The sequence below is a fragment of the Falco rusticolus genome, chromosome 9 (assembly GCF_015220075.1).
Source record: "Falco rusticolus isolate bFalRus1 chromosome 9, bFalRus1.pri, whole genome shotgun sequence".
In the NCBI taxonomy this organism is placed as follows: domain Eukaryota; kingdom Metazoa; phylum Chordata; class Aves; order Falconiformes; family Falconidae; genus Falco; species Falco rusticolus.
The window spans coordinates 38,925,635-38,951,178 of record NC_051195.1 but is presented as its reverse complement, the minus strand read 5'-3'; the positions used below and the strand labels follow the sequence as shown (position 1 = coordinate 38,951,178).

The 25,544-nt window shown below is 47.6% G+C and overlaps 1 protein-coding gene across 3 annotated transcripts in view; it reads right to left on the bottom strand.

Moving 5' to 3' along the window:
* The window catches only part of NDST2 (N-deacetylase and N-sulfotransferase 2), a 136,900-nt gene that overhangs the window by 11,191 nt on the left and 100,165 nt on the right, over positions 1-25,544 (bottom strand). For 2 of the 3 annotated variants that reach the window (XM_037400560.1, XM_037400561.1), the window contains 5 exons: positions 13,542-14,940; positions 6,113-6,200; positions 5,763-5,917; positions 4,076-4,261; positions 3,555-3,683 (listed from right to left, as the gene is read on the bottom strand). In XM_037400560.1, coding sequence (XP_037256457.1) covers positions 3,555-3,683; positions 4,076-4,261; positions 5,763-5,917; positions 6,113-6,200; positions 13,542-14,534 — 1,551 coding nt within the window. In that variant the 5' untranslated portion in view covers positions 14,535-14,940. Of the gene's footprint in view, positions 1-3,554; positions 3,684-4,075; positions 4,262-5,762; positions 5,918-6,112; positions 6,201-13,541; positions 14,941-15,064; positions 15,175-25,544 lie in introns of those variants that run through there. The other variant, XM_037400562.1, reaches the window with a different exon arrangement.

Sequence of the window (25,544 nt, the reverse complement as noted above, 5' to 3'; positions counted from 1 at the left end):
CCTTGTGGTTTCCCACTGAGCTGACAAAGAGGCCGTGCCAGGCTCTGGCACCTACACTTCAAAGAGCAGTGAGTGCTTGCTGCTGTTGTGCAAAAAGGATGTGCTAAATACAACACGGAGCAAAGGGCAGAAAGATCTGTGTAACTGCAGGGCCACGTCACGGAGCACGTGAGGCAGCAAAAGGATGCATCTCCTATTTTGCCCATTTCTAGGAGGCACTGGGAAGGTGGTGTGACAGCAAAGGGTGGCTCAGCCCTTTGACTTGGTAGCAAAACATTTAGAGGAAAATTCTGCTGCATGAAGCGCCTGGCTTCGTTACACTGATGTTACACTGGCACAAACCAAGCAGTAGCAGGTAGCAAACGGTAGCAGGGAGGACACAGGTCCCCACCTGGGGCTCCTTCAAGACTTCCGGAATGAAAAAAGCCCACACGTGATCCACGTTAGCAACTGCATTTCAAGACTTGACTATGTTGGGTGAAATGGCTCACACAGGTAATGCTGTCACCTGCAAACAGTCCCAAGGAACTGGATGGAGAAGGCAAGAGCCATTTTCCAGTACTTCTGAGCATGCAGTCACGTCCCGTAACACACACGCACTGTTTAACGAGGCCTGGCAGCTCGCTCTGCCTTGTCACAGCTACTGCTGCCAAAACAGCTCCGAGCACTGCTTCTGACATAAGCTACACTCAAGTCCCTTCTCTCGCTCTCTCCCATCCCCACCCAGTGACTCTGGGGACTGGCTTGGTAATAACAACAGCCTCCTCTCCCCCTCCCTTCCACTGTCAGCACGCCATGATTTTCCCTTCCTTCACACTGAGGAAAGATGAGAGAAAAGGTCACAGAGACCCCAGAAGACAGAAACAGGAGGATACAAGCATCCTTGCAGCACCTAACAAGCAGCTGCGGGCGCAGCAGTAAGCTGCCTGCATGGTGTGAGCAGTGCACAGCCTGTCTGCCAAGAACCCACAGCTATTCTCCTTCCTGACATCAGAAGCTCAAACATCTTCTGTTTGCACTGTGGAGTTAATCACATGCATACAGGCTCGGAGACTCCTGCGTGTGTAGATCCACTCAAGGCGGGCTGGAAGCACCAAAAAGGACTGAAAGCGCCTGGCCCAAGCCCGCTACGGATCACTGCTGGGGCCACGGGGCCGGCCAGCTTCCCATCAGGTCCGTGAGATGGCTCTATCAGTGAGAGGAGGAATGCAAGGGTCTGAGTCGCTGTGCAAACACGAGCAATGAAGAGGAGCTTAGAGCACAGCACTGCACTGCTGACAGAGAGAGAAATGCTCTACTGCCAAAAGGAAGCAGAAGTGTAAACATTGGAAACATGTGAAGGGACCTGAAAGTGTTTTAAAAGTCATCACGAAAAACCAACAGTAAATCTTGCAAGTAAGTTCATCCTGTACCCCAGGCCAATCTTCCCAAACTTTTGGGTCGCAGATCACTGCCAGCTGCTTCAATCATCGCATGCTTATCAGTGAATTTTAATGGGTAGCTCTAGAAACTGTTTCTATGAATTCCTTGCCACAGCCTCCTAGACCAGCAGTGATCTCTGGGTTACAGTCTGGCAACTGGTTTTGCAAGAGAAACGTAGAGCTCCAAGTTTCACAGTGGCTATTTCTGCAGGCATTCTTTAAGATCTGACAATTATGAAGCGGGACAAGGTGGAATTCACCCAACACAGAGAAACTGAAGCTCAGAAAAGCAATGGCCACAGAGAACAAGGCGGTTCCTTTCCATCAGACTGATCATTCCATACATAACGCAAGGAATAGCCGCCTCCTTACTACAGACTTCTGTTAAGCAGGTAGATTTGCCTGTTGTGTGTAAAGGTAAAAATACCATCTCAGGTGACAGGGACAGAGGGCTGGCTTCCAGATCTCCAGGACAGAAGTTTGGCTCCCAGACCTGGAAGTAAGAACACCCACAGCCTTCAGCTAGGGCTGTCAGCCCCATACCTTCCGCAGGTTGCACACCAAGCCAGAGCCGCCGCAGGCTAACCTTCAGAAACACAGGGGCTGTTTGTAAACTACAGCCTGCCTGTGTGTAAACTACAGCCTGCCTGTGTGATGCACCCAGTGCACGTTGCAAGGGTCTCTTCACTACCACAGTTCTGCTCCTAGGAGTGAAGAGGCACTGAACACTAGGAAAAGGAAGAAACAAGAAATGAAATCAAGCTCACTGAGGGGAAAAAGCTTGATTTTCTGATTCACTGAGCCTCTACAGCCCCAACCAAAAGTGGCTAAAGCTGGTATTCAACCCTGCAATCGAGATGCAAAAGGAGGAGGAATGAAGGAAAACATCACGGTGAGCAAAGTCACTGACGTTACACAACAAATCCCACGAACAGGTGCTCAGTGACTGGGACCAGTACTCCAGTGACTCTAGTCAGAAAGAACCTACTTTCTCTCAGATCTGCTTGCATGGCTCCTTGCCCACGCTCAGGCACTGGTGGGAAAGATGTGTGAAGGAGAAGTAGGAAGTCAGAAATTTGGAAGTCGTAAGAAAAGAAGAGATTAAACATCATTATATTCAGGAGTGGCTACAGAGGTAGACATTCTAAAATCGCCATCTCAGCCTGGCAGGGCCATGCCCATTCAGAGACAGGAAGGACAGCAGGTGCCAAAGCAGCTTCACTGAGAAACAAATCCCCATGGGGAATCAAGAAAGTTCCCGTATGATCAAGATGAGCAGCATGGCTTCCTGCTGCAGCCAACAAGCAGGAATGTCAGGGAGCGTGACCTGTGGTTGGAGAGAGCTACGAAGCTTCGTCTCCTAATTCTATACGTTCAGGATTTTCTGAAAATGACTGCTTTTTTCCGTGTCTCTTACCACCTAAGTTTGTCTTCTCAGCTTCAATGGGAAGCGAGAAACTCCTGTGATTTGCCATCCCTGTCTAAGAACTGGAAAGGGACCGCACGGTGTTGAAGGTACGGTGTTAGCCTGGTGGCTTGATGGAACTGTCAAGTACTGAAAGGAGGAAAGAAACACCTGTATCAGACCAAGATCCCCCAAAAATGCCTTAGGGTGGTGACAGCTACATCACCAAAAAAGCACGCGGAAATGGTTTCAAGTGTATAATTGAAAAAAAGGGGAGAACACTTCGTAACGGAAGCCCGGAGAAAGTGATTACCGTGAACAAAACTCATCAGTGAGCCAGGGGAGAAGCCAACAGGCAGCAGATGTGTGTGGAACAGAAGGAGCCAAGGCACATCTCACTTCTGATTCACGAAGATGCAGCAGCCTAGGTAACACCCACTCTACCTCGGGCCACGCTCCGCACGTCACCCTGGCTGGTTTCTATCTGTGGAGTGTTACACTTGTCAACACTCAATAGTGATGCTTCCTTGGCAGTGCATAAAGCAAAGCAGCGTTAACTAGCAAGTACTTCCTTGGCCCTCTTTTTCACACCTCCTTAGCATCACGCTGGAGATACCCACACCGTGACGAGTGGTTATACCAGATCTCCCATAAGATCTAGTCCTTTTCCACATCAGACACGTAAGCTGCACCCGTGCCCCGATTCCCCTCCTTTCAAATGGGCTTACTGGATTCAGGAGCACCGTAAGGAAGAGTTCACCACCACGAATGCTCTTGTCCAACTCCTTTGAGCCACCGGGATACTCATTATAGAAGATAGTGTGAGTAAAAAGACCACATGTCTGTCGAGGCAGAACCTGGCAATATCAGAGAAAAGCAAAGTTAGATAAGGGGCAGATGCAACAGAATCTACACGTGAAAGTGTCAAAGCAGCACTGTGTGAATCAATACAAAGAGTAACAAACATAAGCAATATGGGTTCAGAGGACCCTCTTGATATTCCTCCCAACCATTTACTCATCACAGTGCAAACAAGTCAGAGGGATCTCAGTTTAGCCTTGTGCTTGGGTTTGCTCTCCATTCAGTACTGAGCTCTGAACTGCACTGAGAAACACAGAAACTAGCTCTAGCCCATTTTTTTTTTTCTCTTTGCTTGACTTAATGATTTTGGAAACACTGGTGGTATTAATGTCTCTGATGCAGGGCACTAGGAGACTGTCCCTTGGGCAGGGAATTAGGCTCTGCTCACCATGATTCCGTTATGGATGAATCCCCGCCGGTACCGGGCAGGCCGCAGGTGTGGGTATTCCTCTGTGCTTGTTACCTGGATGCTCCAAACGGACTTCCATGCCTCATAGAGTTGTGTGTGGACAGGATAAACACCAGAGTGATGGGGGGCTACAGCATAGCCCAAGTCTGTGGGAATCCCATGCTCCTAGAAGCAGAATACGCAGCTTGATCACCAAATATTTGATTAATGTCCTTAATAAGGATCATATTTAGCAATGGACTTCAAGTGGGGCAAGGTGATAGAGTAACATGAAAACTCTCTGGATTGGGAAACCTGAAATGCTGCTTGTACTTCTTATTTTATGCGTCCATAGAAATAGAAGGGTGATTCTGTACCAGCAAGGACGTTCAGCACTGGTAACAGCTGCTGGAAGAACAGTCCTGTAGCTCGCAGGTGTGACAAATCAGATTAATTCACAAGCCTCAGGTCACGCTCCTTGGTTGCTATGAACTAATCAATGCTGTTAAGTGGCATATCTCACTCCCGCTACGTCTAGGTCCGAGTCACTAGAGGAGGAAAACAAAATTTCCTTAACTGATATAGAAGGAAAGGAAGACGATGACTGGGATCTGTCTAGTCCCTAGCAATTCAAAGAAAAGCAGGCGTGAAGCAAGAGGCTATTGAGGGTGAAGATACGGGGCCTGGAGCTATACTAAAACGACAGAAATGCCTGAATTTCATGGGTTATAATTCCACTGTGTGGTTCTGGTAACAATATGAATGATGACAGCTCTGCCCTGGTGGTGTACAATAAAACCAGAGCTCCCAAATGAAGCAATAACCTTCTCCTTCTCGCTGCCAGCCTGTTTTACGTTAAATACGTGGAATTGTGTTCTGTGCTTTGTCTCTCTTTGCAAAAGACTGCACTGTTGATTAACCAGGAAAAGGAGGAGCCTAAATTGTTTCTATAATACTGCAACTGTGCTCTGAATTCAAGATTGTTCCTAATGTGCGTGTTTCATGGGAACACAAGACAGCAGCCTGCTATTCCCAAGGGGATTACCATCAAAAGAACCAAACCAGAGGTGAGGAGGACACTTCTCAGAGAAACACGTATGCTATACTCAACTCTGGGCTGTAAGCATCAGACAGACATTGTTCCAGCAGTGCAGGATGTTCAAGGCTTCCCCCTCCTCTGCCAAAACTGAGGGAATTTCCCCTGCACTTCCCAGATAAGTAATTTCCTTCAGCATTGTCTGGAGAGGCCAGAAGCAGGGCTGTTAGCACACAGAGCATTTCATACTACCAACCAGGCTGACTTCCTCACAAACCCACAGTGAATAAGGATGGAAAAGGAAATGCTTTCTCCCTGCCAGAGTTTGTAAATTAATTGGATTTGGATGGTAATGCTACAAGTTCACACCTCAGCAAACAAGAGCCTTGGGATTTGCACCCTGGAAGGCAGCGGAGCTGCCTGGGGCCATGCAGGTGCCAGGCCAGGCTCCCCCTGCACCGAGCCACGCGCCACCCCTGCCTCTGGGCTGTGGGCAGCAGGAGCCACCTCCAATTTAAACTTTCACAACTGCCTTCCTTACACGCGGCTGAGTTACTAGGCAAGTGTTTGGGTTCAGCGGGGTCAGAAAAGCTATTCCAGAGGAAGAATGTTTAAGGGTCAGTAAAGTAAATAAACTGCGATGCCCCTTACCACAGCAAACTGTTTGTTGAGCTTCATCTGCTCGGCCAGCACGGTGACGTTGTGGAAAAGATGAGGCTGCATGTGACTCCACATGTGAGGGAACCACCAGAACTCCTTCCTGTGTTTGAGCAGCATGTCATCCCCTTCATCTTCCTCATCTGTACCTAGAGAGAGCAGGAAGGGAAGTGCAAAAACAAATGGCAGCAGAGGGGCTCAGTGTTTCAAAGCAGTGGCTAATCCCCTGCAGTGCCGCATCGTTCCATCAGAGCATCAGGCTCTCTAACGCGTTACACGCGCAGATGCACCCGAACGCAGGGGCCATACACAGGCGCCAGGACACGGGGGTGCCAGGGGCTTACCTGTGTGGTAGAATTTCCCTGAGAAGCCCAGGTTGAAGGTGAAGTTTGGGACTAGAGTTCTCAGCTTATTCTGGGTGCTCAGTAAAGCCTGTTTGAATGAAAGAAAAAAAGAAATGTTCATAGTCAGTTGCTCTGTAACGTCTCCCAGTGCTCTACTGGTGCCCAGCTCAGTGTGAAGAGGCATCAGGGGACGGGACTAAGGCATCGCTGCCTGCGGATAAAGCAAGGTAGCCAAGTGCTCCACATACACAGCCTTTACTTGAAGTAGTCCTGCTGTACACTAAATGATGCCTTTTTAAAACCACAGCCAGATGATGCTCTCCACCCAGGGCTTCTGCGCTAAGGCAAAGGGACACAAATCTCACTTCCATGCAGCAGATCCCTTACTCTTTCCAGGTTCAACCTGAAGGCTCCCTTCCCATCCTGTGTTGGTTGGGACTTTGCCATCAAACATCTGCCCTTTCTCTGAGCCTAGGTGTTAACAAAAAGGAGGATGGGGCAGCACGTGGTGCACAGTGGAAGATTAGTCAATATTGTGAACAAAACCTAAGTGATCCAAAGGGAGGGGGGGGGTTACTTAGAACGGAAAGGTGGATTCGCAGAACTACCCAAGCAAAGAATCCTGCCCTGGCAGGGAGGTACCCTGGGCTTTGTGTCCCTTGAAAGCACCAAAATAATTTTGTAGCAGGGAAGTTTCCTAGATTCTGGAAAAAGACTTGGGGGAACTGACATTCACAGTCATCGCGTCTCCTACTGGTTCTCTCTTGCACTTGTCCCTGCTTTAAATGTCCAGATTAATTGCTACAGCCAAAGGGAAGGAGCCTTGTGCCACAAACCCCAAGGTCCAGCAGTGTTACAGAGTAAGACAGCAGGCAGCCTTGACAGAAAAAAAAACCAAACAAGCCCAGAGGCTCAGTATGCCACAGACAAGTAAGATACAAACTAATTGTAGTCAAATCTCTTCTGCTGGAAAACAATAAAAAGACAGAAGCCCTGAGATGCATGCTGTGCTGCTACTGGCACGCTTCAGGGAAAGTGTCTTTGGGGCAGCTCCTATGGGAGAAGTTCTTAATCAAACAGGGAGCTGGCAGGAGGGCTGCTGGCAGGGGACAGAGTGCTCCTTGCCCAGGCAGTTACTTAGATTTTAAAAGCTTTCCTAAGAAACCAGCGGCTCAGTGGCTGCACCAAGGTGAAGGTGATGACCTCTTGACAGCAGACCTGGGCTAGATGCAAACAGACAAGCAACCTGGCATGTAACACCGGGCACAGCATGCAGGCTTCTCAAACCGCGCAGGCAGGTGGCAGATCCTTCTGCATTGGCAGCCCTTCCCCAGCCCCAAGGAGCACAAAGGAGCACTACAATGCTGCCTTCAGCGTGGCTCACACTCTACAGGTGCTGTTTAGGCACTCCGCTCCCTTGGTGGTGGGTCTGTTCGCCAAGGCAGACCCTCACTCAGCGGAGAGACCCGCCTCGACACCTACTGCTTAAGGATACCCTGACAAATCACTGCCATCACTCGTATTTCAAAACAGTGTTGACCAAACACCAATCATCACCCAATGTAAAAATGATGACTTCTGTAATTTACTTCAATCACCCAGCCACTGCGAGTGTATCCTGGGGCAAAGCAGCTGAGCGGTTTTACTCCCAAGGCAGGCAGCCCATGACCTCTCACGCACAGCAAGGTGGGAAGAGCAGACAGATTATTCCTGCAGCGCTGCAGACGCTCTCAGTGCCCTCTCTGAGGGAACCAATCCTTCGGGCTTTTCCCTAGAGACAGACCTAATTGCTTCTTCCTCCCCCATGTCCACACAACAGTGATATCAAATGCAGTCTGGGTCAGATTTCAAAGATCCCAGCTCCTCCATGGCCACATGCCCATCCAACAGTAATATTTAGAGATACGTATGGCACATGACATCTCCAGAACCTGTCACAAACCCAGCCAGTGCTTTTAGAAGGTGGCATGTGAGCAGCACTGCTGGCTGAAGCCTCCTTTGCTGCAGAAGATCCAGACCAGGCATGGGAGGTCAAGTCCCCTCACGTAACCCCGTAAGACATCCCACACATCAGGGAGCGAGACAAAGGGCTGTGCATCTCTCCACAGAGAAGCAGCTGTCTGCCCAGCTGGATGACAACACCACATCACATTTGGGACCAAAACCTTGACCACATTGCCCGGTATCTTAGAGAGGAAACTACCACCCTCGTCTCCAGAGCTGTCCCGAGCCTCACCGCTTCTCTCTGCTACCCTGAAAGGCACATCCAGTTCCTCAGGCTCGGGTAGGAAGGTGGTGGGAGGAAAGACAGTGGTTAAGAGGCTTAGCATTCCCCTGCACAGAGGGAGATTTAAAGCCTGGCTGGTGTTACCATGACAACACATCTGTCTGATGATAAATCCCAAAAAGCCCTGCTCCAGCAGGCAGCAATCCTTTGTGTCCAGGGAGGGACCAGGGAGAAACTGGGGGGGGGGGCGCAGAAATGCTGAAGCTAATCGCATGCCATCCCTCTGCCGATGCTGGCTCCTTTTCACAGCCACATCCATACGGTGGCACGGCACAGGTCTGAACAAGTGTCTTTCCCCTGCACAGGAGATGAGAGACTAAAGGTGTCAAGTAAAATATCTGGAAATTTGTTTAAACAAATTCTGCATTTGCTGTTCCCTAGCACACTGGTTCAAGGAGGTCTGTGAGCTGTAGTAAGGTGAGACAACACAGCCGTGGGAATGGGCCGGGAGGATGGCCCTTCTCCCTGCTCCGGCACCTCTGCACTCTCTTGCTCTTTCATAAAGCAGGATGAGTATGGCAGCACCACCAGTATCTTACAGGTGACTCAAGTGGCATTTCGTTTATATCCGAAATATGCCCTGAGATTCTTAAACGAAAGGCAGTCAAGAAATGTGGCGTAGGCTACCCATTAAGATATAAAATAGCTAACCAGATGCAAACAGATCTTCATGTGCATATTTTAAGAAATTTAGCTGCTGACGGGGTACAGGACAGAAGGCTAGCATTTTAGCTACCCTTATCTCTAAAAAACAAAGCTGCTTCTCCTAAAAAACTGCCCCTCCAATCCCTTCAAGTATTTCTGGTTTATATTTTCTAACTATCTTCCATTCCAAAAATCCTTCCCCAATGCAGCCAAGCGTGCCAGCTAGCCCAAGGCCCCTCCCCAGCTCCACTCCCTGTTGGAAGCTCAGCAAGGCTCCCCCCGGGAAGGCACCGATGGGGTCTCCAGGCGATTCCCACCACTGGCCACCAGAACTCACAAGCCACATCAAGGCCAGACCCGCTTCACGCCTGTCACAGTCTATCAGAGACCATCCTCCGCACCCGACGGACCTTTTGGAGGCCTTTAGTGCTTCCTTGGGGTAGCCGTGCTCAGGCCCCGGTGACGGACACTGGCGTCCCGATGCACACTGCTGGACTGAATGCAAAAAAGGTCCAAGCTGCAGTCTGATGTTTGATGCTCATCACTTTAAAAAGGCTTTTCTATAATCTCAAATTATGATAAATATTTACTTCTAAGCAAACTTTAGGGGAAAAAAGTTTAAAATTGTCTTTTGTTGCAGGACATCAGAAAATTAGATGTGATCTCACTGACGGATCTGCAAAGATGTACTCACCTACAAGCTCTTGATGCCACCCAGTTAGAGACAAAAACCCTCTCAATGGGGTTAAAAGTCCAAAAGCAAGGAAAACATCAGGGAAGCCACGGCACTCTGACTGTACCCTCTTGAGGTTGCTTCTAATCCTCCTCTACGACAGCACAATGTCCTCGGCACCGCAGTAGCGTGGGGCTAAACCGGCATGCAACTCTGCTTTTTTAGCCATGAAATTTTTAACTGCCGAAAGTGTTTGCAGAGATTTTAGCTGTTCCAGACAAACCCCAAATATTACCTCCCCTATCTCGGGTCCCGCTAAAAAGAGGCAAAAATAAAGGAGGGAAATAAGGTTGAGAGTCAGATGCTGGGAAGAGAGGATACCAGGAGTCTGGAAAAGAGTGCATGGACAAATGAAGAGAAACAGATGATAGAACATGGAGGAAGAAAGCAAAGTGCCTTGACAGCCCCTTCTCAAACGCTCATGCAAAGCACGAGGAATGTGCTGCAGAAATACCTTCTTCATAGGAACTGCCCTGCGGATGCTAGGCAGCACACTCCGAGGAGGATTTGCTCACCGTTCTCTCAGGGAGCAGTAGCACTGGCAGAGCTCAAACAGTGCTGCCAAAAGGGAAAGCATTCGTGGTACCGGCATTTGTATCTCCCCTGCGGTGTTAGAATCGGGGAGTTAGAAACTGCTGAGTATTTTCATTTCTGGTAAGATCATCCTCTACAATTTAGAAAGACACAAGCTGGCTGACAGCCACCCTCACTAAATTCTCTCTCTTCCACCCTTCTCATTCATACCCCAAAATGAAATGGCTGTCCTGCCTTTTCACTTAGCCTGCTCTCAGACTTGCCAGCAACAACTGCTTGCTACTTATGCCCTCGTAGAGATTACCAGCAAAAGAGGCAAAACCTCATCTACTTAATCTTCTTTCTTTATACCTAAAGACGACCAGGAAGGATCTTAAAAGCCCGATCCTTGTGCATTAGAAACGGCTTGTCTGTGTTGGCCAGTTCCACGGAGGTTTTGGTAAATTCCGAGGATTTTGATCTTGAAAGAGACTGAATGTGGAATAATTGAGAAAAGAAGGGATTCTGAGATTTTGTTTCATTAATTATGTGCAGCTAGTATGTGATAAACTTTACAAGGGAGAAACATTTTCCTTATGCAACTTCCAACTGTTTCACTCCAATTGAGGACTGCAAGCTCCTGCTGCAGCCTTTCAGCAGAAAGAGAAACTCCATCTTTAAAGTGAAAGCAAGCACAATTCCTTTTTTTCCGTGTTAGAAGAAGAAAGCTATTCAGCTCTCCTTTAAGCGTCACAAATAAAAATATTTCTCCTCTCAGGAATTCTATCATGGGCACGCATTTGAACAAATTATATTCAGCATTTCTTTTAATCGCCACTTGGTCTGGGCAGCTCTCTGAACATGGACCTGCATATGACAAACAGGCTCACTGGGACAGCAGAGTCAATTTTACACCCTCAGACAACATCCAATCTTCAAACCGCTACCCTGACCACTGTAATCTAAGCTTTAAGATAAGGAGCTGTGTGTTGAGATAACAGCCCTGAAACAGAGCTTTCATATAAAAGGCCACAGAAAATGCCAGCTGTTCTGTCACTATTATATCCCCTTCTCTCCCCATGGCGAGAGGCTATCAACAAATCCATGTAGTTATTTCTCGCTTTTAAAAAATAAAAATTCATTAACCTCTTGTGGCTCTGCAATCAGAGAGCTTCTTTTAAATGGATAAATCTGGGTTTTATCTGCTTTGCCCGAATTCTCTGCTTACTGATCACAGATTATTCCTCCATTTCAACCTGTTAAAACCCAAACAAAGCATCTTTTGGAATTATCTTGTCTGGGTTTGTTTTTAATATCACTAGAGCAGCCTTTGTTTCCAGGAGCTTTGGCCACCTATCTCCTGTTTTCTCCCACGGGTATGTAACCTGTCCAAACACTACGGAGGTGAGAATCCCTGCCAGTTTGGACTAGAAGGTGCAGGGCCTGCTTAGGACCAAGATAGGATTGTGATCCTCCAAAAACAAACAGACAACAAAAAAACCAAAAACCAACCCCAAACCAACTTTCAGAGTATTTCAGCATCTCAAAACACAAGGACACTGCAGTGAAATGAAGACAATTTTAGCATTTTCTTTTAAGTATTACATACAGCTGTTCCATCTTTCTATACCTGTCTGCTTGGAAACACTTCTATACCTGTTTGCTTAGAGACTTATGGTCAAAGGTGGCTCTGAAGAATTACCAAGGAATGAAGCAAGTAAAATAAAAAACGGCATGCAGTTAGAGCTGCTTCAGGCACACAGCTTCAAATGAATTGAAAAGATAAGCTAGCTCCAAACAGAATGCAAGGGTTTCTTTCCCCCCAAGCTAAACTTGGAATCAGAAGCAGAATTTAGAATCTCAGAGACCTGAAAAACAAAGATGAACTAAGATATGCCTTGCATGGATGCATAAAACACACAGAAAAGGTGGTAAGTCTCCTAGTGAGGTGGAAGAGTGCTCTTGGGAACATGTATGGGGTGAGGTGTGGGTCAGGCAAGGGAACATTTGTGTATTTTGTTCTCTACCTGTGCCTCAAATGCTCTGTGCCCTTAGACGAAAGGTTAAAGCCTGCTTTGCTTGAGGTTGTCTGGGAAACATGCTAAGGCGGCTGCTGTTGCAGGCTTACCGTCACTGGGGCTGGTGCCCAGGGGACTCCATCCAGGAGCTCCTCCATCCATCTTAGGGCAAGTGCTAAACGGGAATCCCAGGTGAAAGGCCTGGGGTCTTACGGCTCTGGGAACAGCCTCAGCATGCCTGAAGAAACAGGCAATGCACCTGCCCCAAAAGCTACAGACCAGAACTGATGGGGAAGATACGCAGGCAAGTCCTTGGCTCCACAAGGCAGCATATGCACACATATCACTGACTGAGGAGAACGCTTTATCACGTGCTTTCAAGAACACAGAGAATCAGAAGGGGCACTTAGTTTCTAACCTTCTTCCTACTTGTTTTCTCCTTTGCCTGTCTCTCTTCCCTCTTCCCCCCAGAATCTCTCTCTGTGCCCTTCCCATATCCTTTCCTACTAGGTCACGGCATTACTCAAGGAACTGCCAAGGAAAGCAAACCACTAAGATAGCATCTCTCTTTCCCAGTTGTGAGGCCACAGAGCCAGTTCTCATGAAGGCTTGGTCTGAGCGCTTTGCCCTGTGGTAAATGTTTGGATGTTCTCTGCCCAGGGATGGCGGTTGCTGGTGGAGGATATGAGAGGGGTGTAACGAGGGGTGTTTCTTTTCCCCATTTGTTTATGTCCTGAAAAGCTAGACGGCTAAAACGCAGACTAGTTGTTTACACTGCATGGACTGGCCTACAGTTTGGCAATATAATATATACAGTTTAAAAAAAATAAATAATAATATAATAAATACAGCTTTTCTATTCTATCCTAACACAACTTGCCTTTTCCTTTTGAGAGGCAGAGTTTACAGCTACAGATAGCTGGACAGAAGAAAACTGCATATGCCTGTTCCCTGTGTTAAGGAGGAGATGGGATAGACCACCACAGGCATCCTCCTCTCAAACTCAGAGAGGACACCTCCAGGTCCCAGAATGAAAAATGCTCCATCGAAAACTGGAAAACTGTTGAGAGCATCACATATGGTGTCTCAACAGCTTTGCACGCTACTTCTGTTTCAGATAGGAACAACTGCAGCAATCAACTTCCTCTCCAATTAAACACAACCTTGACTTTCCTGGCATACCACACACCCTAGAAATCTGTCTGGAGCCTGCAGTTATTCTCGGGATTTTACCTCTACATCAGACACCTTCATGCGAGTCCCCTCTTTTCCCACAAATATATCATCAATGTCGACGAGGATATAGCGATCAAGTGTGAGACAGAGGCGCTTGCCAGTCAAGTAGGCAATGGCATCCACAAAAATGAGTTTGTGCAGCCAAAAATTGAGGTTATTGCCGAAGAGAACCCGCTGGATCCCATCATGCAGACCCAGGTCCTGCACCACTGTGGCATGCAACGCTTTGTGGGTGGCCAGGTGAGGAATGGACTCCGAGGACTTCGTGCTGGCCAACAGCACCGGCTCGTAGGTGCTGTGGTTTGACTGGAACACAGTCCAGTCATCACCCGGCAGGGGACCCTGCTCCACCTCATTCGCCCGGGTGACGTAGAGCAGGGGAGCACTAGGGTTGATGTGATAGTCCCGCAGCCCCAAGTTGGAATGTAGGAAAAGGGGAAAACCCTTGAGCTGTGCACTGAGCAGGCTGTTCTCGTTGGCTTTAAAAAAGCCTATAATCCCCACCCCATACTCTACACAGTATTTGTCCAGCAGTTCTCGGTTCCAAGCATCAAGGTTCACATATTTAAGGATGTTCTCGTAGATAATAAGAGCGTAGCGTCCTCTATCTTTGTCTGTCAGAGTGGGCATATCCCCTTTGCCAGGGGCGATCTCTGTCCTGTATTTAAATCGGCTAGATTCCAGGATGGCCACGATTTCCTGCCCCAGCTGGGAGTAAATGCTCTCCACAAAGACTAGCACCACAGGGTCTGTGCGCGAGGTGTCCACAGATTTCGTGAGCCTCCAGCTGGCTTGCGGTGGGATCAAGACGCGGTGCTGGTTGCTGCAGTCACTGAAGGGCAGGGGTGGCGGTTCCTTGATTTTGGGACTGTTAGTGACGTAGTACGCCAGGATGCACATGGAGATCAGGCTGAAGGCAATGAGCAGCAGGATCAATCTGTGGAGCTCCAGCTGTCGCACGTGCCGCACTACTTTCCACAGCTGAATCATGGTGAGGCGGGCTGCCCACCCCCTCCTCACACTCTGCACCCACCTCGCTCTTGAGATCTCCAGTGCCGCTGTGGCAGTACCCAGCGGCAGCTCGCAAAGAAGAAAGAGCAGCTGCGGAGAGAGACAAAGCGAAAGCAAACAGCTACCAGGCTAGACTCCCAGGGATCTGCCATTTATCTCAAGTAACCATGGCCCTCAATTCCCATCACTCCTTTGTGTGCTTCCTCCTGTTCCCCTCCTCTCACTCAGGAATGTCTTTTGGAGGAGCGAGGTTCCCTGAATCTTGTCTCCAACAGCCAATCAGTCTGTCATCCTGCACGCCAGCAGCTTCAGCGCAGCCTTCCCAGGTGTTCTGCTTCTCATTTAGCTGTTTTGCATTCACATGATGGCACCTTCTCTTTGCATCCTGCAATTTAAAAAGAAAAAGTCAATTCTCAGTATGGATTCACGGTATTTAATGGGTTTGAGATGAAGTGGCAGGATCAGCAGGTGCGAGGTGGGCAGCATCACTCGCCTGACAGGAGACAGACCTGTTCCCTGGGACGTGACGCACGCCGTTCATGCAGGAGCTTGGCAAAACCATCGTAAGGGCTTTTGGAAGAAAGGTCCAGACAGCACACAGGGACTCAGCACTTGCCTTGGGTGAGAGTCTTACATGCTAGAGCCAACAGAGCCGGGGCACCCGGCCTCCCTCCACTCCTCTTCATGCCACCCAACAGAAAACATGAACCCCTTTTATTCTAGCCTGCATTTCAAAATTAACAAGAAGAGGAGAGAGCCCTCACATCCTCTGTCTTGCCCTGTTCTCACACTGATGATGTGCCCAAGTCCTTGCCAGCGACTTCCTAGGCTCTTGGGATATGGCTGTCCCAAACCCAGCACGATGCCTCAACCTCCCACCAGCTCCCTTGCCCCACAGCTCCCAACTTCCATGGTTCCCACGCGACTTGTCCCGGCAACTTGTGTTCTTCCAGGGCTCTCAAAACACGGCTCTGGAGAGGCATGGTCCCCTCAGGCATCATGGAGCTGGCGGGGCACGGGCTGCCCATACCCTGCACACCTAACTCCTATCGACTGATTCAGTGGCAGGTGGAGAGGAAACATCTCCTGAAACTTTCCTCACCCTCCCTCATATGTCACCAAAGAGCAAGAAGCCAGTTTTAAATCACCAACAGCATGATGGAAATTTGGGTTGGTCTCAAAGACGTGAAAACTTCTTGTTACAAAGCTCTCTCACCTCCCGCTTTGTGTTTATGACAGCAGGCTATTTCACCATATGTTGTTATTTTTTCCAGATAAAATGCTCAACAAAGCCAACAAACACCAAGGCATCTAAATAAAACATAAACACCAGGGAAAGCAACTAAATTGCTCCTTGGTTTAAAAATAAAAATCACTGTGTAGTTTCCCTTACCAGAAGCGTGGTGCACCTACAGCAACACCACTCAGGTGTTGGGGTACAGGCACATTTTTGGGGAGCGCCTGCTGCTGCTCCCAGTACAGCGCAAGGACACCCAGAATGCCAGATGTTGCTCACCAAGTCAGTCATGCCCAAAAAGAGCTCTCTGTAAAAAGTTAAAAAATCCTTTTTTCTCTCCAAGCCTTTTCTACTCACGCACCCGCACTCCTGCGGACACGTGCTCCACCACGTACAGTCCCTCCAACCACCTGCTCGGCTGGCACAGCTTACAGCACCAGGAGGCACAAGAGCAACAATAACAAAGTACTACCAAAACAGTTCCTCATCCTTTCTCCCTTCCTCCCGTTTTTGAGCCTTTCTGTTACTGCCACTTTGATAAAACAGAGTCTTAGAAGACTACTTTGTCCACGAGTTTCAGACAGACATACGGTTTTATATAGCAAAGTCAGGGTTTTAACAACTCGCTCCACCAGAAAAGAAACTACTTGCGAGACAGATGCTTATTTTGTCATGTGCATTACTAAACAGAAAAAAATCCTTCTGAGCAAGGGAAAATACCAGTTTACAGATGAGGCCAAAAGCCCCACTCCAAAGACTCCCACCAGGCTGTTTTCCAAACTGCTGGTGCAGCTTGAAGCAAAAACAAACACACAAACAAACCAACCAATCAACCAACCACAAAAAACCCAAGCAGATTTTATATGTAGAGATATAATATTGGTAGCTTTGTGATGGCAGATGGAAAAGAGTCAAGAGTGCTCTTTACACGAGCCTTACAATGGTCCTTAAATACTACCTCAAATAACTTCTATGCTATAAGCTCAGCAGAGCAGGGACCGGCTTGCCTGGCACACAATGACACCCTAGCCCCGATGAGGTCTTCAGGATAGCTCTAGCCTGTACATGTGAAGTATATTACAGAAATAATTTTCCACTGGAGAAACTGAGACACAGCCAATCTTATTGAAGGTCACACTGCCAGGCAGCAGATGAATCAAGACTGGGGGAGGAATTATCTCTGTTCCCCAGACTCCAAATGGATCAAGTCACCATTCCCAAACGGCCCTCTGTAATGACAGAGCTGGCTTTGGAAATCCAGCTCAGTGACAATAAGCTGTGTTTTCTTCTACAAAGACAACCCGTCATCTTTTAGTTTTGTCTCTACATGCTGTTAACTTTTTATTGGAAAGCATACAAAAGAGAGAAGGGGAGAATTTATTATGGGAAGATGTAAAAAACAGAATTCAGATAGTCTTTTTTTGTTTGTTTGTTTTGTTACTTAAGTCACAACTGATTTTGAACGCATGACTCTCTGGACTGAGTGCAGGATATGGTTTGTAATTCCAGTTCAAGCCAAGTTTAGTCCCTGTGATACACTAGGACTGCCAGCATATCAACACAGTACCCCAAAGCACGTGCCACCTTGCAAAAGCAACCAGGAAAATAACTTTTACACCTCTGCAATGAGCTCTTCCCATCCCATTGGCCCTGCAAGGAATACCCCGATGTTACCACCTTCAGAGCTCCAATGTCGCATTGATCTGCAGAGAGGCAGGAGCCTGCGGAGGCAGAACGCAGCAGAGCACAGAGAGGTTAGATAGAAACACATAATGCATGCTCTATCTTTTTAACAAGGTGAATTCCCTCTAAGACAATACATACACAGCTCCACTGCACATCGCCTGCTATGAGAACTGGTCTTCATTCTACTCCTGTGCAACAAATTTACATAAAACATTCCACTCAGCTTCCTACATATTCTATTTTGACTGAAAAGACTGAGAATTGCAAGTTGGTGTCTTCCCAAATAGCTCACATCCTTTTGCTTTTTAATTCCATTGAATAAAACAGAACAATTATAGACTATTTTGGATTCAAAGGTTCACTGTCTTAACATGTAGTAGACAAGAAGTTGTTTTTGCAGGAGAAAATAATATAAAGAGAGACTTCAAAGCTCCGGAGCCCATGCGCTGCCTGCAGAAATTTCCAAGCAAGTGTTTCTGGGGTCAAATTTGTAATCCAAACACCACAGTAACAGTAAGAAATCCAAGAGTAGGCTGATCTATGCAAAAGCCTGGCTAAATACTGTCCTACTTTTACAACTCTTTACCCCCAAGACACCCACCTTGAAAACACTTCTCTTCCCTGGTTACACTCACTCACCTCTCCAACTTCATTTTTAGCGTGGAACTGAGTCTTTATTTTGCAAAGAGCTGTAGCTTCAGTTTCCTGGTTATCAGTTTAAAGATGAAAATCACAAGACAACTGGATTATTCTCTAGAATAAGGATGAAACCAGAGTTTAAGCTGGGCTGCCACACCTGCAGCGCCCAGCTGAGGGGCAAGAGGGAGAGGAACCCCCTTTGCTGGGCACTTCTGAATCGCAGCAGTGTTTTGATAACAATGACTCCATTCAATCCTCTAGCGAAGCTCCCAAACAAGCCCCCATTTGTTACATGGGTGAGCTCAAAAAAACAAATTAAAAAAAAAAAAGGCCTGTATCAGATTGCTGCTCAAGAATCTGTCAGCTCCGATCTCTTTAACAAGGCTTCACAGCCAGAGGGCATGCCAGCTGGCACTGTATGCATTTAGCTCTTTGGGGACCACATCAGCTGGTTCAGGTTCAAATGAAATGGAAAAAACCCCAAAACCAACAAAACAAGTATACCAACTAAAATTTATATTAAAAGGTGAGAGAGCTGTCAGAAACCACCCATATCCAAAACACAAAGCCCAGAAAGATCTGTACTGGAGGAAAAAAAACCAGAAGGGGAGAGGGGCGGAAATCACACTGAAAATGGCTCCCTCTTCAAGGAAAATACCTGTGTCCTCCTTTGAGGTCAAACTCCTTGGAATCTAACACCACAAACCCCCAAACCCCCAAGCTTATAGACAAATTAAGGTCCAATCTGAACTCCTGCCAGGACCGCCCGAGTGCAAATTGCAGGAGGCAGCAGCACAAGCAGGCAGCAAGGATGGAGCGTTTCACCGGTGCAAGGGCGCAGGCTCAGCAGGCTCCCGTCCTGCCAGGAAAGCCTTGCGAGATCACAGAGCATCAGCTGTAAAGGCAGCTATCTCACAGATCACCAGCATTAAGACAAAGGCTTTATAAAACTTAAGATGTTCTGTTTCCTAGTGATATACAGCGTTAATGTGAAACATAAACCATTTCGTGAATTATCAGCTGCTAAGCCACACAGCAACTGATGCGATACGAAAGGAAGATAACTACCAGAATTGTGTGGCTTTAATGTCTGATCTCCAGATATTTCCAGTGCTTGGAAATTATTGTGGGGGATCAGAACAAATGCTGAAGACCAGCACTTATCCAAATCAGTGACCAGAATACATATATTTGGGGCTGCTGGTACAGTCACGCCAAGGCACATGGAAGATAACGGGGGTCATCTGACACCTTTATCAACAACTTCTACCACACAAGCTCCTTCCCAGCTGAGCTACTGAAGGTCCTACCCCCCTAAAAAAAGTGTCATGAGTGCATTTCCCCAGCCCTCTTTATTATTCATAATATAACCCCTCTCTCTGGAACGTACAGCAGCAGGATCTTGCTTTTGCCCACAACAGCTCTGATTCAGAGGTTTTTCTCTCGTGCTTCCTGCAAGAGGGTTGTTGCCTTGGCCCCCAGGGGTCTGCAGTAATTGAGTTACACAGTCATCAGAGAAGGAATCCAATTGATTTTCCAACCCACTCCACTTTAACGGTGTCATCATGACACAAAATTCCTCGTTAGGCTGCTTGATTGCAGAGACACCGCAGTCCCTCCCTTGCCCATGGCAGTCTCTGTATGCCAGGCCCGCAGGTGCAGCCCCCACCCCCCCCCCCCCACCCCCCCCAAGGCGGGGAACCTGGCAAGTCACATCACCAGAGCACCGCAAGGCATGCAGCAAGCGGATCAGCGGAACCTCAGGAGAATGAATGCTGGTTGTATTCCACACACTGGATTAAAAAAATACTGTGGAAATGACAGCCACGTTGTAACGCCACTGCCAACCCAGCTAATTTTTGGGCTCCGGGCGTGTGTTTCAGCTAGCACCCACTGCCAGTCCAACCCTGCGGTGAGAGCTGCCCAAGGAATACAGAACTCGTATCCAAGAGGCAAGAAACACAAATGGTGCCCACGCGGCTCCAACAGACAGGCTTCCAGCCTGCGGCCGGCGCTGTGCCTGCTTCGGTATGTCCCTGCGCTGGGGCAGGGCTCTTTCCAGACAGACCTGTGGGAAGCTGGAAAGCTGCCAGCCGGCCAAGCAGGCTTGAAATGTCCTGGTCTGATACAAGAGAAAAGAAAACCTGTGCAATGAAGTATTAATTATTTTTTTTTCTTTTATTCTCATCCCTAGGCAGGTATGTAACTTCACACCTTCTGCAACAGCAACAAACTGTAGTCCCTGCTAAACAGATCTGCACGGAGCACCTCTGCCCAGCCTGGGGGAAACCCAGCCGCAGGCTTGAATTTACCCTTGCAGCGGTGCAGCGATGTCTGAAGACACCGTGGAGGCACAGACCTTGCAGAGGCTGGCTCCCAATGCCAGGCCAGCTCCATGGGGGGCTGCACAGGGATCCCGGGACTCCTGCAAGGTTCTTGCTGTCGGGACACATGATACATCCCTTCCACTGACAGCCTGGTTTGCAGCAGAATTTTGTATTCTTACTCCTTTACAGTACAAAGAACCAGAAACAACGGATTTAGTCCTTCCTGTGTCTGTGACAGAAGTGTGGCCCAGCACTCCCTGCTAGAAACGTAAACCAATCTTTTCCTTTGAAAATGACAAGTTCCTCCTTACAAAAGCTTTCAGGAATTTCAGCACCCTGCCTTCTGCCCATCAATCTACAGTCAATACAACTGACCTGACTCATTTTCAAAAGCAAGGGAATGTCAAACTTTTACACAGATGTATTCCCACAAGCTGAATAGCAGCACCACAAGCCCCTACATGTTTCACTGTCTCAGCACAGGACAAATTTGGGAAGGGAAAACAGTTGTCTTGTTTTCCTGCCTAAAGATCACATGTACAAATCAGGAACCTGAAGAATTGTTTAAAAAACAAACAGAAGAACAAAATTTCAGCCTCCAACAGTTGCTGACGTTACCTACTTGATAATAATAATATGTAGCTTGGCAGCTGCGCACCTTTGCTCGAATGAAAAGGAAAGGCTGCAAGTATCATGGCAGTGGAAACGCTCACATGGGCCAGAGCTTCCCACCAGCTGAGGGGATGAAGCTGACCTGAGGGTGCACAGGTCTCTGCGAGGCAACAGCTCACAGGAGAGAAAAGAGGCACCTTCCTCAGAGACAACCAAAGGGGCATGCCCACTCCTCCATTTCACGTGCTATGGAACCTCCAACACCCAGGTACTGGGGCCCCCCAGAACTGCACAGATTCATTCTGGCCTCACCCTTCCTTCTGGCCTGTGCCCTCCCTGACACATGGCTCTACGCACACTGTGACCCAAGCCCTTTTCCCAAAGCAGGTGATAACGTGGGACACCCACTCCTTTCTGCAGCCAACTACTCAGAGCTGCAGGACGAGAACCAGCACAGGTTAGAGCTTGCCACACAAGGCACTTCAAGTTGCTCCCCAGTCCCACACATGTGGGATGGGAGTAAGTATCTGTTACCCCAGACGGTGGGAACACACCATCTGCAGCCCCCTTACACCAGTAATCGGCACATACACTCTATCGTGGCAGAACATCTTCCGCTCCACTGTGCGAACAGGAAATAAATGCAGTTCCTTCCGCATTAGATATGGACAAGGATCTCATTTCCATTCCCTCACACGCCCTCCTTATCACAATTCAAGATGAATGATCCTGCTGCAGAAAGAAAAACATCTTCTCTGCTGTCTTCTGCTAAGTGACTTAACCAAAGGGGGAAACACAGTCAAACTGTGGCAAAAACAAGACAACTCGGTGTCAGTCAGAGTTGAAGTGTCTTAATATAGAAATGTACAGTACGGAAGTTTATCTGTAATTGCTATGAAAGCAGCCTAACCGTTCTTCCTTTGAGCTGCACTTTAAAAATTTCGCCTCAGTTAGCAAGGGGCTGATCTTCTACATTCAACTGCTTCCTCCTGTCAGGTAATGCATCTGAGCTAATCTTCTTCTCCCATCTACTTCATCTAGGAACATATGACAGTAGGGAGCAGATTTAATACTGTTACGCTGAAAGTTTGTCCAAACTGACACCAGAAGAAAGCTGTAAGTACGCTCAACCAAAGCATAACATCTGAGGAAAGCTCTTGTGCTTACCTGTTCTGTATTTGCACCAAGGCCCGTACAGTCAGGATGTGTTGGCCTTGCAAAAGCACGTGTTCCCTGGCTGCGTACAGTGGCTGCCTCCTGCCTGCCTTCAGCTGAGGTCTCCTGTGCAGCACCAGACCTCCGCCCGGTGCAAAGCCATCAGCGATTCTCCCAGCCTTTGTAGCTTCTAGTATCCGGCTCTATGACCTTGCCGTGATTGAAATCAACAAGCCTCCCGCGCTCAGAAAACAAAACAGTCACATTTTGGCTGGCTGGGCTACTGCAAGACAGCTTTTAACACAGTGCAGACTCACTTCAGAAAAAGGGGGTACAAGTGACATAAGCATGCTATAAATCTGGCCTAGCAAAGGCAACATGAGTGAAAACAAGCAACAAGAAGAGCAGAGTAGGTGGAAAAGGCATGGCTTGAGGTCTGTGGAGATCACGCAGGCTGGCTGAGACGGTGGTTGGGAGGCCTGGGTTTTGCAAGACAGGAACAAATGCAAAGAGCCCTACTGCCATCAACCAGCCTTCGTGGCCACCTGTGCAATGAAAACCATCATCTGTTTTTTCACAAGCATTATGGCAGGAATAGAGCTCAAGGGGGGATTCTGCAAAGATGACTGTCAGGGCCCCGCATACACCATCAGCCCCCAAACATCCTGACCTGGGAACTCACCCGAGCTCAGGCATGACCTGAGGTACGTCAGAAGAACGCTCTACCTTCCTGACCTGCCCTGGGGCCTGCCCGATGACTCCGGTCTCATCCCTGGCCTCTCAGGTTGAACCTGGTGGCTGTGACCGACCGCCTCTAGCTGTCCTGTCTGCGTATTGCTGCTGAGGATGCTGCCTGTGCCAGAGGGGGAGGGTGGATGGAGACCCCACACATGGTGGGTGAGGGCAGCCCAGCCCACCGGCATCCCTACGGCCGTGACGGACTTGGCAGCAGCTTCACACACTCGTTAGTTTTCAAGGCATGAAGGCTGCGTAAGTGACAGCAGGACGGAGTCTGCTAGAGAAACAGGGTGATAAAAAGAGTTGTAGCTATTGTTAGACTTCCCTGTCTTAATGTGGGTGGAATTATTTAATTTTCTCTCAAACCATCTGTGTTTGTAATTGTTAGAAAATCAAAGCAACACAGGCAATGCACACTTATTTCCACACTGCGGTTTACATGATGCCATGCTCACCACCATTTTTAAACAAGAATTTCAACACTGTACCTTCTCTTCCCCCTCACAGAAACCTTGTTTTCAGACAATCAACACAGAGAAAACTTACTATTTCAAGACATACATCTGAAATATATTAATCCATTCTAAACTGTACTGTAATTACATGCCACTAGCTCTTAGTCTTCCTCCCATTTTATAGACTTAATTGCTAAAGCGGGTGCTACAGTCTTACATTTTTAATTAGTCAACTGATTAGGAGCAGATTTTTTTCAGCTATGAAGCTGCATCTCTAAAATACTCCTTCATGCAGAGTAAGTCCAGGACCTCATTAACATCCTAATTAACAGTACAGACAAACTCAAGAACAAAAGCTGCCATATTTGCAATCAAATCTACCCTCTGATAAAACTGAATTTTTGCCAGGAAAGCTCAAGAATTTTGCACAAAATGTTCATCTTCATTAGGGACTGCAGCTGAAGACAAAAAGGATCTGGGTACTGCAGACTGCAAGGTACCCAGCTATGGGGCTTGGAGGCTAACTCAAGCTAGCTTGGAGACTTCTTTGAAAATTTACAGGAAGTAAAATTCCCAATAAAATGCGTCAAGCTACTGAAAACGGGCGCTCCTTTATAATTATTAACATGGAAACTATTTAAGTTTTGAACTAAGAAACTGTTTTTCCCACAAAGAAATTTAAAGTTCACTTTTTGTTTCTGATAATGGAAAAACATATGCTTAACCTTCAAGTCAAAATTAATGGGCTTTGTCTCACATGCCACTTTGCAAGCTTGAATAAGTATTTATAGGATTAAACAATTATGAAACTATTACTGTTTCACACATAGCAGGAACAGACAAGGTCAGGTATTACCAGAAGTGGGACTTTAAGAAAACAGAAGCATTCAGAACACTGTTTATTATGAAACTTAGTCTAAAACAATATTAATGTTTTCAGGGTTTCTTCTTCTTTCTTAGTAAAACTTCAGCTTGGTTCAAACAGTTAACTGAAAACAGAAAATCCCAATAATAATAATAATAAAAAACCACAACAATTATCACACTGCCTTGTCTCAGTTGGAATGGAAAGAACGGAATTGGCAGAAAAGTGAAATCTTCTCCAGGTAGAAACGTGCATCAGCCTGTATGGTGAAGTCTTTGGTGGGAAAGGGAACCCCCTACTCCTGGCCTAGCCTGGCAGAAGGCGTTCAGCCTATACAATGTACTGCAAAAAACGCATTACCTTGACCCACCCACCACTTGCATACAACAACGTAAGCACTTACCAACATGTGGTTCTACTGACATGGTGGGTCTTGTGCTTTTCTGTGATGTTTTTGTGGTGAGCCTTGTTCCACAAACAAGGACACGAAAATGCTTTAGTAACAGTAAGCAGATCATCTCCACGATGCCTCCGTGAGCTCGTCCAAGCTAGGGAAATGGCAGCCGGAGCACCACAAGTACCGCTGCAGTGAGACCGGGCAGCAACAGCACCGCTACAGAGCGCCGTCAGATGTGCCCAGAGCCCCGTGTTTTCTATCCCCATTTCAAGCAACTTGATAAAACCAGCCAAACTTCGCCTATGCAGCCAGGATAGCTGACGGCACCTGCTGTAATACAGGCACTAATTTTCACAGCCTAGCAATTACCTTGAGATAAAACATGGCTGCTCTTTAATAGCCTAGAGAAAATAGTGAACTAAGTGAAAAACTCCACGCTCAGAATGGGAATTTATTACTAATCACTGTATAAAGAGCTAAGGCAAACAAAGCTCAAAACAGTGGCAAATACAGTCCTTTGTCCTGCCATACATCCTATCACACATTAAGAGACATGATCCAGAACAACAGATATAGGAAAGCAAGCATACAGAGGCAATTAGTCAAGTAAACAATTTGGGAATGACTGCTGGAAGGAACAGGTTCGCGAGAGCAGAGAGAGGGAGGGAGGATTTGGCAGCGGAGACTGGGAGACTGTTCCAGGAATAGGAGGCAGCATGAAACAAAATGCAAAGCTCAGAGTAGGAGGAAGAGATAAAGGGAGGAGTGCACAGGGAGTCAGAGGGGAGTAGGAGAAAAATGACAGCTCACATTGCTCAAGGAGGCAGAAACATAGCGCCTAAAGACAGAATTTGCCTGAGACGTTAGGTCTAGCTTGC